The 18,429-nt window shown below is 42.8% G+C and overlaps 1 protein-coding gene across 1 annotated transcript; it reads left to right on the forward strand.

Moving 5' to 3' along the window:
* The first annotated feature begins 448 nt into the window (after positions 1–448).
* On the forward strand, positions 449–6,426 carry LOC308123501 (somatostatin receptor type 2-like). The gene is made up of 4 exons (XM_080486018.1): positions 449–808; positions 3,124–3,814; positions 3,984–4,309; positions 4,817–6,426. Exons 2-4 carry the CDS (start codon positions 3,427–3,429, stop codon positions 5,246–5,248), a joined length of 1,146 nt encoding a protein of 381 aa, XP_080342144.1. The 5' UTR covers positions 449–808; positions 3,124–3,426; the 3' UTR covers positions 5,249–6,426.
* The last annotated feature ends 12,003 nt before the right edge of the window (positions 6,427–18,429 follow it).

Raw genomic sequence — 18,429 nt, forward strand, 5'->3', positions numbered from 1 at the left:
GGAGGTACTGTACATATTTTGCATTCAATAGTTTACTAATACCATAACAAATATCATTAATACTGAGAGGATTTGGAGAGGAGTGCTCTATAAGCAGCAGTATGTTTGCCAGTAGTTGAATACAATGTGACAATAATTGATTGATTTCAATATGGGCTTTCAATGATGGGCTGATGGGATTTTAAACGGCCTGAAGGGGGTGTAGGAATGTGTTATTTAAAAGTAATAATTTAATAAAAACAAAAAAAAGAAATTTACATAAGCTATCGCCTTTAGATGAAAAGCCAGATCGTGTCATGACTCAAAATCAGCTAATTCTCTCTCTCTCTCTCTCTCTCTCTCTCTCTCTCTCTCTCTCTCTCTCTCTCTCTCTCTCTCTCTCTCTCTCTCTCTCTCTCTCTCTCTCTCTCTCTCTCTCTCTCTCTCTCTCTCAACCTTGTGCCAAGTCTTTCTCGTTTGGACGCGGCACACTCGGGCGCACTCTGGTGTTTTTTGTTTTTTTTTGCGGCTTCTTTTCCTCTTAATACCGTCTGCAGAAGTTTCCGCGTGCAGGAATAACATTTCCCTGGGAGAAATGACTTGAGGGATGTAGTGATCACCCGGAGCTGTGTGGTCGAGGCGGGGGGTTGGCGGTTGAACGCCGGAGCGGCCGTGCGTAACGCCGCGCGGAGCAGGTGGATGAAGAGGCTGGAGTGGAGGGATGCTGCTTTCCAGCGCTTCAGCGCCGCGTCGGAGCGGCCGGACACTTGATTCTCTCAACACGCCGCCACTATGGACGTGATATAAAGATGGAGTTTTCGGTGTGAGAGTAAGTGGGATAGTTTTCTAGCTGGATTTAATAACCGCTCTGATTTTTTTTATTTTTTTCTGTCTGTCGGCATTTCTCTGTGGACTTTGGCTTTGCTTGTGCGCACTGTACCCAAAATGCGCCTAAAGGTCAGGTCTAAAGTTAGATTTGTATTTAATCCGATTTGAATGAGCACCCAGGTGAGCTTGTGGCGTGGCGGTTATTTAGTTTTTGGTTCCAGAATTGGATCCAACATGCGCAAAATGCGCGGTCCTCGGTGGATTGAGTGCACTGCACTGGGTGCAGGTGCGCAGCGCAGACATAATAGGAACAGGTAGAAGAGAAGCAGGGGTGAATTGTCCGAGTTGAAGGTTGATTTTGGATTTTTCAAGAAGCCATAGCTTTGACGTACACAGTCACGTCAAAGTGTCCTTGAGAGAAAAGATCGGATCACTTCTGGAGGAGTGTGCGCGCGTGAGGCTGCCTCCAGTCATCTAAGTCAAGTGTCTGCTGCTGCTGCTTCTTCCCCGGTATCCCTGGGAATTTGGGGAATTGAAAGAGTTGTACTGCAACACTGCTTTGCACATTTAATGTAAGAAACTGCAACACACAGCCGTCACTCATCCACCGTGTTTCTAATGACACTGCTCATCCTTTGATTGGACTCACTCATCCATCACACATCTTTTAGTGCTTCTCTGATCTCTACAGCTCGTGCTCATATTTTTTTTCTTAATAAAATTTGCGTAATGTGCTCATTTCTGACAATATTTTTGCAATAGTGCATTTGGGGTCATTTATCCATACTTAAGCACAATTTACCAATTTTCAACTTTTAAAATCATAAATTGCACCTCATCCTCATCGTTAGCCAATAAAGATATTCTTTTGTTAACAAGTCCACATAAATTGAATGCGTACTGGTGACAAAGGAAGCCAATGTGGTAAGAAAGTAGTAGAATAGAGTATTTTGTGTTATTACGCTGACTTGCAACTTTATGCAATGTAGGTAATGTAAAATAAGTGGTCCTTGAGTACACGATTTGGTTCCCAGCCTGGACTTCCTTGGAGTGGCAGACACATTTTTTTGAATCTAGATCTGCTTGGAAAGTGCATCAATTGAATTGTACTTGTGAGCAGCTTTTAAAAGTGAAATTACAGATGTGTGGTGTTTGCTTCGGTCTGTCTGAGCTTCACACAACCCTGTTGGATGGATATAATGTGGAGCCACAGCGAATAGAACGGCACCGTCTTTCTTAGTAGTATACTGTTGGTTTCAGGAAAACAACGAAAACACCACAACTCCAAAGCTTGATCATAAAAAGCAGATCGCTGCAATCTGAAGGCATCTTGTCCCTTTCGAAATACTTTCACTTGATGATTTCTGACCATAACCTCTGACCAGCTTCAGTCCCTTCTCGTATAAATCAGATAAATGGAAAGCTGCGAGCTGTTGACTGTTGAAGCCAGAGCGCCGTTGTCCCTGCAGGGTGGAGGAGAAAAGTGAGTGGTCCTGCTACCATGTCAAAGCTGTTGTCACACGATCAATTGAATAAACATTTGGCTCCAGTAGCGCGTTGCCCTCGTCGTTCTCTGGCTCAGGCGTACCATGCTGAATGTATGTATAGGTGGGGGAGGAGTACGCGTGGACCTGGACTGCTGCTCTCGGAGGAGTTGTCTTCCAGTTGAGGAAGACAAATAGCATGCAGTGTAAACATGAACAAAATGGTGATCTTAACTGATCTGAAATATATTGCATGATGAATAAGTAATTGAAGTCAGTCTTTCTCAAATCTGGTCTTGAACCTCTCATCTGTGGATGCTTTAAATATCTCCCTCCTCCAATATTCAAGAGAATGGCTTATGGTTATCAGGCTCCTGCAGAGCCGCAAGGAAAAATATTTTTGAAGCAGAAAAACCTCTAAAGCTTCCAGGGAAGAGGGTCCTGCTAGACGGGGTTTGAGAAAGAGTCATTGAAGGTGTTCTGTTACTGTTGCTTCAGTAACAACAGCCTCGAAAAGAGACTGCAAGATGCATTTCTCGCTAATGTGTTGTTCTTAAATGAAGAAGAATATATTCAAAAGTTATTATAATACTGCCTGATATGTAAAATGCTGAGTTGATCATCTGCCAGTTGCTAAAGAAATTGCTAAGCAGATCATACGGAGGTACTACCTTCTCAAGGGAGAATATTTTCCATGAGACTCAGGTTAAAGATGTGAAAGCAGTTCTGTAAAGGATCTTAAAGGACTAATAACTCCTCTCACAAGGAGCAGTTTCTGGTTTCGTGGCCAAACGTGCCATGTTCTGACTCTCTTGTCTTTCTCTCTCTATAGAACTGCGACTTCATATTTCTGTTGCTGGGATGTGATAATTGGGAGATTCCTTGTATGTGGAAATCCTCAGACAGTCCAATCCCCTGAGACCCAAGATCTATAGACCTCAGGTTCCTCGTTTCCCTTGATCCCATGTTGCATCGTGAAGAAAAGACCCTGGAGTCCCTTCAACTTGACTTCTATAGATTTGTGTGTCAAGATCGATGTGTTAAATTACCTTCACTGGCCTACTGTTGGACCACTTAGCCCTTCACATCTTTAACTATTCAGTTCCCTCAACTGCCTGTGGTATACTCAGCAGTCATGGCCTTAGATCAGTGGCCCTACCTTCCAGCTTCCCCAAACATCTCCATCCCTGAGCCTCTCTTGTACGACAGCTACATCCAGGGCAATGAGTCCGACCTGGACTTCAACATCACCAAAACGACGGCGCCCCACCAGGACAAGACGAGCTCCGTGGTCATCACTTTCATCTACTTTGTGGTGTGCGCGGTGGGACTGTGCGGCAACACCCTGGTCATCTACGTCATCCTACGTTATGCCAAAATGAAGACGGTGACCAACATCTACATCCTGAACCTGGCAGTGGCGGACGTGCTGTGCATGATGAGCCTGCCTTTCATCGCCCTGCAGCTGGCGCTGGTGCACTGGCCCTTCGGAGAGGCTCTCTGCAGGGTCATTATGACCGTAGGTGAGTGAAGAGTAAACTGGTTTATTGCGGAAACCAAACGATTGTATTAGACGCTGAGGACCTCATTATCTTCTGTAATTATAAATGAAAAAAACAAACAAAAAAAACAACACAATTTGACTTTCTAATTTTTGCTTTCTCCACCACTTTCCTCCCCCTCCTGCCCCAGACTCTCTTAATCAGTTCACCAGTATCTTCTGTCTGATGGTGATGAGCATCGATCGATACCTGGCTGTGGTCCACCCCATTAAATCCACAAAATGGCGAAAGCCCCGCATAGCCAAACTCATTAACCTCACAGTGTGGGGCGTGTCGCTGTTAGTCATCCTGCCAACTCTGATCTTCAGCGGCTTGAACAAGGTGCCGGTTTGTGTGATCGTGTGGCCGGAGCCACAGGAAGTGTACTACACCGCCTTCATATTCTACACCTTCTTCATTGGATTCTTCCTGCCTCTGGCAGTCATCTGCATGTGCTACCTGCTCATTATCGTCAAGGTGAGAACTTTTAATGACACTTTAAAAAAAAAAATTTTACTTGTTTTTTGCACTTTGCTGCACAGGGACTAAGTGAACTTGTGAGGTGATTGCGCTAACCAAACAGCCGTCTTAGGGGAAGACACAGGTGATGCACATGAGGGTAATTAGGCACTCAGAGGAGGGATCATTGGAAAAACAAGGGGCGACACAGGAGCAGCAGGCACACAAACACACATCTCAAGTACGCGCGCGCACACACACACACATTTTTGTGTGGTTGAATGTCCAAAATGCTACAAAAGTTTTCTGTTTTCACTTGAGACATTGTCTAAGCGGGAGGAGTGTCATAACATCACCAGACAAATCAGTCTCGATATAAAGAAAATGAATGAGTTGAGTAATGAGAAACTTGTATTTTATCCGTTTATTCATGTAGTTAGATTGGTGTGCAGCTAATGTAAAGCTACACACCGCTCTGACAGTTTACATATCAATTTACAGTCACAGACTTTGCTTTTTTCACAGGTGAAGTCATCTGGGATGCGAGTGTGTTCAACCAAGCGGAAGCGTTCGGAGCGGAAGGTGACGCGGATGGTGTCCATCGTGGTGGTGGTGTTCGTCCTCTGTTGGCTGCCCTTCTACATCTTCAACATGACCTCGGTCACCAGCTCCATCAACCCCACCTCAGCCGTGAAGAGCACGTTTGACTTTGTTGTCGTGCTCGGCTACGCCAACAGCTGCGCCAACCCCATCCTGTACGCCTTCCTGTCGGACAACTTCAAGAAGAGCTTTCAGAACGTGCTGTGCCTGAAGAAGGTGGCGGGCCTGGACGAGATCGAGCGCAGCGACAGCAGGGCGGACAGGAGCAGGATGGTCAATGAGGCCATGATCATCTCCGCCAATCTGGAGGCGCACAATGCCGCCCTGCTCAACGGGGAGCTGCAGACCAGCATCTGAAGGGTAAAGAACCGGCAGTAACTCGCCCGGGACGGCAGGAGAGATTGAGCAACGGCGCTTGGAGCTTCCACGCCGGGAGGCTGCCAAGTGCCCTGCTGGTGACCCCATGCTCAAAAAGACAGAGGCAAAAGGATGATGTAATATCATACACGGACACATGAGCAAAGTCTAAGTGAAAAATAAACAATTTTGAAGGGTTTGCAAAGGTCAGGGAAAGTCCACTGATTCCGACTGAAAACTCTTGATAATTGGGTTAATGAGGCATCTTAAGCTCGTTAACCCTGAGGCCGAGCATATGAAACCTTTATTTTGACTGAATTTCAGCACCGCGGAGACTAGTGATGTCGAAACCAAACATTCATAATTGCTGTGTGTGCTTGCCAGCTTGAGGCTTATTATTGAGCGCTCCGAAGCCGTCCCGACAAAAGCAAAATCAAAACAAGACGACATCTAAGAACATACTGCTGTGAACGGAACAAAGAGATAATAGGGCTGGTCCACCTTTGGTAGCAAACGGTCTGAGTGACTGCGGACCTTCCCCACTACTCGACAAAGGTTCTTTGAGCTGAAAAAGATTTGCAATTGATTTCTCTCAATGTGGAAGTGCCGTGGAAGTACTCGGCCAAATTTGGCAGTGGTCAGCAGCCGGTGTCACACTGTCCTTGAGCCTCTCAAAGATGGCATTATCAACAACCAGAGATAAATAGCATCGGACTCATTAAATCAGCTGATTCGACGACAAAACAGCGAAGGTCTTGTTTTTACTGATAAGGACAGGATGTTTCTGTCCCTCTCCAGCCTGCATTGAGCCGTAAACTCTTGCATTTAACAACCTGGATTATTGATCGAGCGTGAGAACGGGAAATCAGATGTTCTAACCTTGCTCCTTCAACACAGCTCAACTTTGTATATAGGAAATGTTTTCCGTCAGCCTCTTGGGGAGAATACAGCACATGGATGGCATAAGTAAAAGCAAGTTTCTGAGGCGTACTCAGTCGCCTGGGTGATGCTGGGTTAGGACCTGGAGCCCACTGTATGTACTTTATAACGTGTTCTGATTTTATAATAGCTGCCCCCCCCCATCCACTCGTTGTGCTGGTGTAAAGATGCTTGTAAAGCTCTGCATTTTGTGTTTTCATCTTGAAGTGAGCGCCTGAGATTCGCATTCTGTTCAGCCGAAAAAAACGGAAATATCACAAAAGGCAGGAACATGTGTCATTTTTCAAACGGGGAGGAGGTGAGGAAGTAGGGCATAGAACTAAGGCTCCAACACACGAAAAACACAGCGTGAGTGTAGATATGGCTTTTAACACTGGGAGTGGGCCATAGAAATACAGGTGACATTAAGACGTCACAGTGTTTGTGCGAGTGGGTAAATGATAGAGAGGTAAAGGCACAGACTAATCCATCTGCATAGCCATTTGAAAGTCTCGGCGGTTTAGTTGAATAAATCAGGAATCTGCAAGCTCTGGTGTGGCATGCTTGCATTTCTAATGACCAAACTCCTGTAGTCAGCACCCCATTTACAGATCAAAGCCAAAAGGGGATCATTTATGTCTATCTGCGCTTTTCTTCATATTGTGGATCCTCGTCTGGGGGGGGGGGGGGGGGGGGGGGGGGGGGGGGCTGTTCATGGTTTAAAAAAAAACCCAACTAAAACATTCAAAAGGACTTTATGCAGCTCTTAGATCACCCACTCTCTGAAAGCAAGCCTTCCCAGCCACTATGTCATGATGTTCATTTTACTGCAGCTTCCTTGTGATTGGTTGGCTTCCAGAAAATGAGTGCTTGTAATTTGACTCCTGCTTCATGAAAATGCAGCGATAGTCTTTGTCCATGTTTAATATTGAAGGCCCCTACATTTGGTGATTTGGCCAATCCAAACAGTACAGTGTTTAACAAGAACAAATTTAAAATTCTTGTCAAAAAAGCAAGAACAGAGAACATTCCAACATGGGATACCTTTAAGAATACCATCCAACCATGAGAGAAATCATCCATAATCCTTAACACAAACTATACATTAAAAATGGGATGATTACAGATTCAACAGGGACAATATAGGTTTTCAGAAGGTTACACATCTAATCTGTGTTTTCATGCTTATGAAGGACTTTCCCACCAAGGTCACTTTTTGTCCAGATATAAACAGCTTCCACCCACATACAGAACCGCCATGCATAATAAAGTCATAAACAAAATGCACATGTTGCTATCGGCCACCACTGGCCCAGTGACGTTGGTGCCATGGATGATAAACCCATCTTTTAATAGATTGTAATTAATGCTACAGTTTTAAATAGAGGATTCTGTAAATGCGATTATGACTCAATGCTTCTGGACAGAATACAAAGACCTGGAGGATGAAAGCAATGACCAGGCAACCATAGTTCAATTTCAAGTCAACAGCATTACACTCGGATGCTTGTCAGAACAAATGCTAGTCGTGTTTCTGTTAAACTTGTTCGAGACTCATTTCAAACTTGTTTAAATTGTGTACTGTCATTTTAATTGTTTCTGGAAGCCTTTCATGAATTTCCCCTAAAATTGGTATGTTTAGCTTTATGTGCAATTAGCACCTACGTTTGATGTACATTACGTGTAAATATATAAAAGGACAGCCAATTTTGACTCACAGAACATTCTCTCAAAAATACAACCGCTCTGTCTTCATGCCAGCAGGCGAACATGCTAAACAATAATCGTAAACGTGAAACATAAATTCACAACATGTTAATCACATGCATTGCTCCCTTAATATGGCATAAAATACCTCACAAATTTAAACCAAAAAAAAAGGATACTTTATTTGTCGTTAGATTGTATTTACGTACGAACATGAAGATGGCAGCGTTTACAATCTGTGTGGCAAGAAGCCACCAGGGGGCAATCACTAGGTTTAGGCCCCAGTTACTTGACATTTTCAACTTAAAACCAAACTTTCATTGTGTTTTGGGTCTCCGTCTCTGTGTTAAGGGTCTGAAACGCTGCTATGGCACATGGTCATAGTTGTTCTTCTGCACATCAATGGGAGACTCCAGAGCAGCATGACTCCCAATCCATATTCTCCTAAGACTTGGTAGTATTATAGTTGAGAACCACCCGGAAAAGCAATCCAACTTGGTGGTTTGTCCATTCTGTCCGTGTGTGTGGTTTCATTAGAAAAACAAGCAACATTACCGACTAGTGGCCCGGCATGCTAACTACATAATTTCTGCCATTTCCATATGAACAGACATTGTTTTCAAAATGTTCCTGTGTAAACTTTTCTGAAATGAGAATACAAAAATGATGCATTTTCACTTGAAATGTCAAAGAAACAGAGCTTTAGTCGTCAGCTTTGGGATAATTTAGTCTGCATTTATTTACCCTCAATGTTAAGCTCTGGCTTTAAAAAAACAAACAAAAAAAAACCCCACCATGTCACCACTATAAATGTGCTAACAATTTAATATACATACGTACAAAGCTTGGTAGTCACACCTTGAATCAGCCCCTCCAGGAGCTCGCAGGAAGTTGCCACATTGTTTGATAACGTTTCCAGCACAAAGTAGCATATTAGCATGCTCATAATAGCACTACGGTCAAGTAGAGTCAAGAAGCATGAATGGTTGCTGTGACATGAAATTCAATTGTCAATTTTCCCAGGTCCCGTCCAAACTCAACTATCTGATGGTACCATTAGCTTTCTAGGTGAGTTTGTTAGCTATGCAAGACTTTTATGTTGGGTTAAAAGCTCCCACTCCGATAAGCCAACAGCCTTCTAGCAAAGAACAAGCCACAGAAGCTTCAATACACCACATCAATCAGAACTTCCAACCTTATCACTCCATTATCACAGAGCTGGATATCCAGTCCAGTTGTCCGCTTCCTCTCTGGCTATCAGTCTTTTTCTCCACAGCGACTTCTCTCCGACGCCTGGTTGCTGGGCGAGTCATCAAATGACCAGCAAGGCCTCTGCAATAAGACGGCCGACCACATCCTGAAGCATCACATTGATTCGGTCCCAGTGCGTCAGCCACGTCAGAAACCATCAATCTGTGCAATCAAAAGAAATGAGGAGGCATGACAGCGCGTGCCCTGGGAGGTTGCTGCTGACAACCGTTATGCCAGGCCACACACACACACACACACACACACACACACACACACACACACACACACACACACACACACACACACACACACACACACACACACACACACACACACACACACACACACACACACACACACACACAAATCAGCATGCCAGATTTGGCGGTGGGTCGAATCGGTCACGTCTTCAAGCAACGTAGAAAGACACGGTTACAAGGACTTCAGTTGATATTTATGGGTTCTGTGTAGGTGCAGGTCCATATGATCACCGCTCACAACGTGTCACGCAGGCGTCCGCTCTTTGTATTGTTGTTTTAGTCATGATTAAGATGATGAGGGCGATCAGCCTCGCATCAGAGGAGCCACTGTGACCCACATGGCTGATGCCCACGAGCAGATAGATCATTTCTCTCTGCACGCAGCACGGGCCCGAACAGAACGTGCCACACCTCTCCGTATGCTCTTGCGTTTGTGTGCGTCTGTGCCAAAGTGACAAACACATTGTCGCGTCACAGCGAAGGTATTTAGCGCCTTCGAGCCTGCAGTGTAGGAACGCTCCTCTCCTCATCCACAGTTAATTACTTTTGCTCTACGTCGTTCCATCTTCCCTCCCTCCACTGTTGTTGCGTGTACAGGCGACTGAGGACTAACGCGAGCTGATATGCGTTTCACACCCACCCAAACCAAGTCGAGTGGAGACACACTGAACCATGCATATTGTTGCAGCCGCCGCCGGCTATTTGGACGCGCATCGTGGACTTAATGTACTAAATGGGCCATTCTGATGTTTAATAGATGTCGATAAAAATACGGTTTGTGCCAAAGTCAGTTGAAATGTAGTGCTAAGAAGACAGCCCAAGAGATGGAAGCATCTGCTTTCTTTCATTTTGTGAAGTCTTTAAAATGAGCTTGTTATGTGAGGGGGAAAAAATGTAATAACCTGATTTGTGGCATTTATCTGGACTTCTGGCCAGATCCAACCACTGTATAGTGTACAAAAGAGAGGCGGAAGCATATGAGGGAATACCTCTCCCTTCTTGCACTCTTGATCTTCGAGATGTACGTTTTATTTGCGAAGGGCTATTACGTGCACTCCGTGAGGATGCACCATTTATTCTAAACTCCTATTTATGGTATCCTCTGCTTGTTCTTGCATGGGGGAAAGGATTCCCGCCATCTTTGTCTCCTCGCCAACCAAAAAAGAAGAAAAAAAACGAGAGTCAGACATGTTTTATTGGTTGGATACACTGGATACGCTTCTTGGAAAGTGAAGGTGCAGCTTGTACACTTCAGTGTGGCTTCAGACTCCTGAGTAAAGGGCACGACTTTGTAGCTATTTATATATATTTTTTTTTAAAGGTGAAATCTGTTTGAGTTTCAAGTGACAAATTTGACGAGCTGGTCACATCTTTGTTTCTGGCAGCGTACAGCCGAGGACATGTACTTTTCTGTGCTGTTCCTTTGATCTATGTGCCTTGAAAACTTAACTAGAGTCATGCGATGACGTCCACGCTCAGCAAACCAACAGTGTAATGTGGTTCCCCCAAACGCCAACCAACCAAAGGCCTTTGGTCACACATCAGCGACCAAATCATAACAGACGCCTGTTGTATATCACTTCTACTCTTTCCCCTGCTTACGTAGCTTTCGTTTGTGTAATCCGATGTTGGAAACAGATGTTTTATTTGTGACTCTTTAATGTTGCATACCGTAGATTATGATGTGATCAATGATTGTAATGGGCAGACCAATGCCCTTGTCTCTGCGATTAAAAGGCAGACCGTGGTCAAACCTGTGTGTGTCAGTGAGTGAGCCTTGTTGTGTTTGACTGATGACAGCTGCATCTCTTCGATGGGTTCTTGGAAATGCAACTAGAGGGGGCCCGTCCTCTCTGTATATCATTCAGGCAAACATCCTCTGGAGGAACTCCCAAGTTTTTTTTTTTTTTCCTCGATTCCCAAACACAGGATGCAGACGACCACATGCCGCAGATTGTACCCAGTAAAGGATCGGTGGAGTTCGGCATTCCTCAACACAGAAATACTTCAAACTCATCATTTAAGTTGTCACAACTGGCACGTGGAGACGAAGAGCAGACATGACACCGTACAAATTAAGCGAAAACATCCATATCTTTCATTCGCTTTTGACACGGTTTAACGTTATTGCTGACAGCAGTAACAGGCTAATGGTAATGGATGTTATGCATGGATGCTCAGAAAACTACGAAATACACAATAAGAACTTTATGCATCAATTCAAGTGTTTTGTATCTCGTCAATACTAAACCTGCAGCTGCGACCAAAGCTAATGATAAGGTTATTCTTAGTGAAATTAAAAAACACAATAAAAAAAACATGTGCGCCAACACAGACATTTATTTATAGATTCAATCATCTACCAAAGCCCCTTTAATTTGAAGAATAGTGCTTCTTGTATCAAATGCAGAGATGCGATAAATTTGTTTACAGAATGGCACTCATCAGGTCAAACGTTAGAGTGGAAAAACCACTTTGAATCAGTCCAGGTTAAGATTAGTTGTTCTTCTGTCGGCACAGTCCACCTGACTGATTGAGCCTTATTCAGACAGAATCATCCCTTTACACCAAAGTATGAATAAGACAGTGATTGTTATTCTGATGGTAGTTACGGGTTGTCTTCCATTGACAAATGCAGTTTCTGCAAATTTAGCACCTGAATGTAGAATCAGTACGACTTCTTTAAGATGGATGGCAAATTTTAAAGCGAGTAATCATATTATCGTATACTTTTCAGTATGTGTGTATTAAGGAACTTTCTATTTTTGCCCCTATTGGCCGTTTTCTGGGCTACATATAAAAAAAGAATTAGATTTTATACATTCTCTGACTGCAACATTTTTTTCTCGTTTAAGGTTATTAAAATTATTGTCATTACCATATCTTATGAGAATAGAGGGGTTGCAATAATGGGTGAATTGGCTGCTTTGTTTATTTTAACCATAACTTTCTCTCAAGCTGTAGTATAAGGCCTAACAATCGTTTCATTGTTTTGCTTCAACATAGATCTTTTTAACACATTTTTGGATCTTTGAATCAGCAAATCATCGCACGTGAGGCGTCTGCAGTCATGACAATTCTGTTTAGGTTTATAACCGACAATCTATCGTTCACTTATTTCAATCGTTCATTTTTATTCAATTACAGCACGTTACATAATAAGGTCAAGACCTTGCAATATGACACAGAGGTTTAACAATCCTCCCTTGAGCATTAGCTTCTATAAAACTCCTCGTATGTCTGTTCTCCACGCTTTATTGTGAATATATTTTAACATCCCCCGATCCACAGCGAGACTCAATCTGATGCCTCCTGGCAGCAGCATTCCCTCACATCACGTCTCGTTTCTCCTCCTGCTCGTGTCGCCACGGTGTGACTCACGACGCCGCAACCGGGTGCCAATTTGCACGGCTGAAGACCCGCTGCTGTGACGAGCGAATCGTGCACGGGGGCGTCTCATCGTGGCGGCGGCGGTGGCGGTGGCAGGTGAGACGAAATGGAGGGTTGAAAGCTGAAGGAAGAAAAGGGGGATTGTCGCATTGTCCTCTCAAGAGATAAAACAAAGTACGGGTCAGGTTTTAACTTCAGTGAACACATTGTACATCATTTTATTTATATAATGATCAGAACTTTAGATTTTGTTTCTGTTTTGTTTTTTTTCATTTAAAAAAAAAAAAAACCTCTGGATGTACTACACTAACCTATCAGTCCTCTCTATGGAAGAGATTTCTTACATTGTGAAGTGAAGCGTTTTTAGAGGAAAAACACCATCTTCTGGAATCACAGGTAATAAAAACACTATAAAAGAAATTACCAAAGGATGGAGAGTGGGAGTGACGCTCTCAACCTGAAGTTGCCAAAAACTTCATTAAAGTTTTCAGAGAAACCCATCCAAATGGAGAAGCGTGACTACCAAACTTTTTTCTTTTCAAAGGTCTTCATACACCAAATGAAATGTGGTCTCTCAGCCAAGTATAGCACCACGTTAATGAGAAAATGTGTTTGTTTCAACGGTCTCTTCTTGGAATAAACCCCAGCTATAATCCAGGTCGGTGTAAATTATTATTAATCTGCCAAGCAATCTTAAGGAAAAACACTTAAACTACCACAAAAAGTCACAAAACCGCACCCAAGAGGTGGAAAGTTACTAAAAGTAAAAAGAAATAGGCCAAAATGAGAGGAAAAGTAGAGCAATGACCTGAACGCAGGATGGAAAATGTGAAATTTGTACAGCTTGAACAAGTCCTTCCTGATTTAACCGTATCAAAATGTAACTATAATCTCTGATACCTTGAGTGTTTGCACCATGTACTGTACCTGTACTCCTGGAAACTGACTTTGCACCATGTATCTGAGTTTTGGATGGGGATGATTTGTGGTGTACTTTCTTTTGTTTCTACTATTTTTGTTGTTTGTCATTGGTAGTTAGGATTTTTGTTTACCCTTGTATCTTTCTACATGTCTCTATCCGGAATTTAGACATGTTATCAATATACAGTGGATATGTATACATGTAACTGGATGTGTCTTAAAGAGAAACTACAATATTGTCTATTGCTAACATTTGTTTTATTTTGGTATAATTTCTGGTTTAACCTCTTGGGTGCTTGCCGGGTTGTTGTTGTTTTATGTATTGCCTTACTATGTTGCTTCTTTGTTTTTGTCTGCTTTCATTTTTATTTTTATTTTACCTGAAGTTTACAGATTTAAAAATGGTTGTGTAGTAGAGAAACTCTAAATTTTTTTTACTGTACTGTGTTAGCTGAAATAAATAAAAACTAAGTAAAAAAAAAAAAAGTAACTTTAATCTCAATGGGTATGGCCATGGCGCTCCAATGAATATCTGATGGTTCGCCGTGAAACAGGAAGTGATGTGTAACAACCAACAGCAGAAAAAAGATAGTTTGAAAAATTCACATATTTCATTGGTTTCAGATATGGGTGGGGCAAAGAGGCAGCACAGCGCCACCTACAAACTTGAAAAAAATGAATGAAAACACTTTTGTTTCATGTAGGAGGAAGTTATTTGGCACAAAGACCAGGCCTCGTGAAAATGTATGTATTTCATTGGTTTCAGATATGGGAGGGGCAACAAGGCCCCACAGCGCCACCTGGAAATGTTGAAAAATTCATGAAAGATCAATGATGAGACCTGGGAGGATAAAATTTGGCGCAAAATTCCGGCTTTGCGAAAGTTTGTGTATTTTATTGGTTTCAGACATGGGCGGGGCAAGAATGGCTGCACAGCACCACCTACAAACTTGGAAACTTGAAAACTCATATGAAAGCAATGGTTTCACACTGACGTACAACAAACCTCGCCCATTCATCGCTGCTTGTCGCTTTAATTGGCTTTAGAATGCTATAGCTAATGCCCCATGCTAACAGGTTCACACGTCAGATACTGAAAAATGGTCTCATTGTCGCCGACAGAAGCTAACAGTAAGCTTTGTTATATTGTCAAAGATGTTTGTTTCCAGTCTCACTTTGAGGTTGAGAGCTCATGACTGAACCGAATCTTTAAAGTTGGAAGTACTTTAGTACTCTAGTGATAGACGTTCTCTATAATTTAGGAGAAACGCATGAAGAAGAACAAACAGCTCTGACAGGGGAAGCATGTTTGTTTTAGCGGAACTTCACAAGAGCGCTGAAAGCAAAACATCAGAGGTCCTTCCTTCCGTGCAGGTGAGAGCAGATTCTGCCGGCGGCGCTGTGCAAAAGGAAGAAAACATGGAAGCGCTTCCACGCCGGTTTGATCCGACAAAGACGGCCCTCGTGGCTGGAAACACTGTTCAGTCGTCTCGGCGGACGTTTCAGGGGAGCCCGGCACAGCGTGCAGACTTTTCTTCCTTTCATCATACCTCTTCATACATTTGTCAATAACTTCCTTCTCTACTACAAGGGCTTTTTTTCATCCCCCTCTACCTGAGCACAGCTCCCGGCAACGTTATCTCACTGCTATCTTGGCAACTACCGGCTCGCAGCTGATGAGGGTTTCTTTGAGATAATGGCGGTAATACCAAGAGGGGAAATGGTGCGTGAACCTCTGCAATGTGTCACAGTAGCACAAGCACTGAGGAGCACGTTAGTGGTAATTGTGCACTTTATTTTGTCTTTTTATATGCTGAAGGCTGTCTCCATCTGCTGGGTGTGGATGAAACATGCAGAACTTTGCAGTAAGGTCATGCTCATAAAAGCGTGAACTTAAATGATTATAAAAGGAGTGGAAATTCAGTCTATCCAGTTTTTTCTTTCAAGTATATATATATATATATATATATATATATATATATATATATATATATATATATATGTGTGTGTGTGTGTGTGTGTGTGAGTGTGTGTGTGTGTGTGTGTGTGTGTGTGTGTGTGTGTAAGGAATTACACATTCAATATTAACTCATTGCAACATCAGAAATTCCTTTTCTAAATTAAACTAAATCTGTGAGTGCAGGCCTCGCAGTCTAAACCTACAGCAGCTTCACTACAATATGGTCCAGGGTGGCCCAAACCAGCCCCAACTATAAGCTTTATTTAGTCTTGAGCCTAACCTTGATGACTGTCAGCCTCCCTAACTAAAACTGGAAGCTGGTGAGAGGAGCTTGATAGCTGAAGTAAAACGATCTGTTCCTGTAAAATACAAAAACATTCAAACACTAATTCTCAAGTATACATGATGTAGAAATATTAAAAGTTTGTTTTTTTCAACAATTTCAAAAGCAGGCCAGTCAAGGTCTTTAGGTAATTATGCGTTGAACATGAACAATGGCTTGGATTGTTTCACACAAAAAAGAAATTCTCTTTTTTACTCAGGGCTTCCTTTTCCTTTTTTCAGAATTTGACTACCCACCTGCAGCCAGTGTATTCCGGATGAGCTCAGGTTTCTGTTTGGTAAGACAATGCAAAAAGAGTACATTTCTCATTCCAAACATGCCGTAGTCTGACTTTTGGTGTTGTTTTCGATGCCTTCTTTCATTTGCACGTTGAAATAAAAAAAGCTGCTCGCAGACGCCCTTGCACACTCCTTCCTCATTATAATCAATGACTGACATGCAGCTCCTCTGGAGACTTTTGAGAAGCGCAGCAATGCGGAACAAACTGTACCTGCCTACCTGATGTTTTGAATGCAGTGTGTTTGATGCTGTGAGACTGATAACACAAAGCTAGGGGTCCCCCTGGGGGTTTGTGAGCGAGCTCTGGGAGGGGGGCAAAGCAGCGGGAAATCAATCTGGGTGTCATTGGAATGTCTTTTCTGAAGAAATCCTGGCGTGAAGAAAGAGTCCAATGGTAAACACCATTACCTATTCTTTTAAAACACACATTTTATTACCAAATTTGTTGGTGAGCCATTAAGAAGACGGGGAAAAACGTAAGTGCCAAACCATAAGTTCAACAACTGTTGCAGGTTAAGTTTTATTACCTTCAGATCTTAGCCAGAGTTCACCAGTAGATCTGCTAATTACATTTTCAGTCAACTTTAATGTCACCTTTCAAAAGCAACAACTTTCCGATATATTTTTCCCCACCGTATAAAACACTTCTCTAACGATCAAGGACCATCTGATGACAAATCTTTTGGTTTCACTGTGACTCATCGTGGAGCCGAGTCATCATTGTACCAGCTTCCTCAAATTCAACTTTTCAGAAATGTTCACTTTTGTTTTCAGTGGAATCAAGATGAGTTTGCATGGTTTTCATACAGATGAATGTACATGCTTCATATTGCTCAGGTTCTTTTTCTTTTTTTTTAAAGCAGTCCCACGACTGAAGAAGGCTTCTTCTATACATCACTATTGATCATGAACTACCTGTACATTGCCGGACTTCATGTTAGGCAAGTCCGTTCGAGATCAAGTCGGTCAGTTTTTCTTTCATTGGCCTGCAGGTTATTTTTTTTTTTTCATTTCATCATCCGCTAATCAACAGATGGATTTCACGGAATGATCACATGTCTTTTCTTAGTTTCCTCAAAGGAAAGGCAGACCTCACTTTTCTTAAGTGATTTCCTCCATGAGATATCTTCCTTGAAGAAATCTTTTCTCAATGGCCCTTTCAAATATCATTTCATGACTGGAAGTCCAGATGTGACCTGTGTGTCTTTAACTGTGCTCCTCAGTCGACAATCAGTCTTCTGATTGTCCGTGGAGGTTCGGTTCATAGTCTCATCCGGGATACTTTTTAAAATTTGAAATGTTTTCTTTAAGTCAACATTTTTTTGTCGAGGTTACAAGACAAGCGCTCCTTTTGATAAATAATAGGGAACAAAACTAGCAAAGGGATTTTAAAAACCCCAAGAAATTGGAACACAGGGAATAGAGCAACACGGAAAAACACAGATGAACTGGCAACGCGGCACAGAGCTCATGCCCAATATATAGCGCAGTCCCCAGGTGAGGACAATCACACACTCAGGCACAGGTGAGTCACATCAGAGCATCAATCAGACACGGGGCTTCAGGAGAACACAGGCAACAGACGACAGTAAATTTGCACATTGACATACAGTACAATATGTGGGCTCCTGGACGTCCACTTTAGCCTGCCCAAATGTCTGTCTCTCATTTATGACCTCATCAGGGGTTTGTTTAGCAACAGATTGTAGCCTGTTCCAACGACTTTGCTCACTTTAGGTATTAAACTGTTTTCACTTGACTAATTCATAAGATCATCATGGGAGTTTCAAAATAATAATACATTTGATCTATTAGCGCCTTTCATACACCCAAGGACACTTTACATTACATGTTAAAATTGCACTTAAAAACAAGTAAAAACATAGTAGTATCAATAAAACAAAACAAAAACATAGACTGAAATAGATTTAAGAAGAATAGGCTTGTCTAAAAAGATACGTTTTTAGGTGAGTTTTAAAAGAGTCCAGGGATTGAATGTCTCTGAGGTTTGGTGGGAGGGGGTTCCATAGGTGGGGGGGAAGAGCGGGTGAAGGCTCGGGACCCCATGGTGGCCAGTGGGACAGTGAGACAGAGAGGAGACAGAGAGAGGACAGAGAGGAGACAGGTCTGAGCGAGCGGCCGGGTGTGTGGA

This window comes from Lipophrys pholis (assembly GCF_963383615.2).
Source record: "Lipophrys pholis genome assembly, chromosome: 1".
NCBI lineage: Eukaryota > Metazoa > Chordata > Actinopteri > Blenniiformes > Blenniidae > Lipophrys > Lipophrys pholis.

What these genes read in the sequence shown, in the direction of transcription:
- LOC308123501 (XM_080486018.1), top strand. Translation starts at nt 3,427, where the DNA reads ATGGCCTTAGATCAGTGGCCCTACCTTCCAGCTTCCCCAAACATCTCC. An exon ending in CAGGGTCATTATGACCGTAG is followed by an intron (nt 3,815 to 3,983) that starts GTGAGTGAAGAG and finishes CTCCTGCCCCAG; the next exon opens with ACTCTCTTAATCAGTTCACC. An exon ending in ACCTGCTCATTATCGTCAAG is followed by an intron (nt 4,310 to 4,816) that starts GTGAGAACTTTT and finishes CTTTTTTCACAG; the next exon opens with GTGAAGTCATCTGGGATGCG.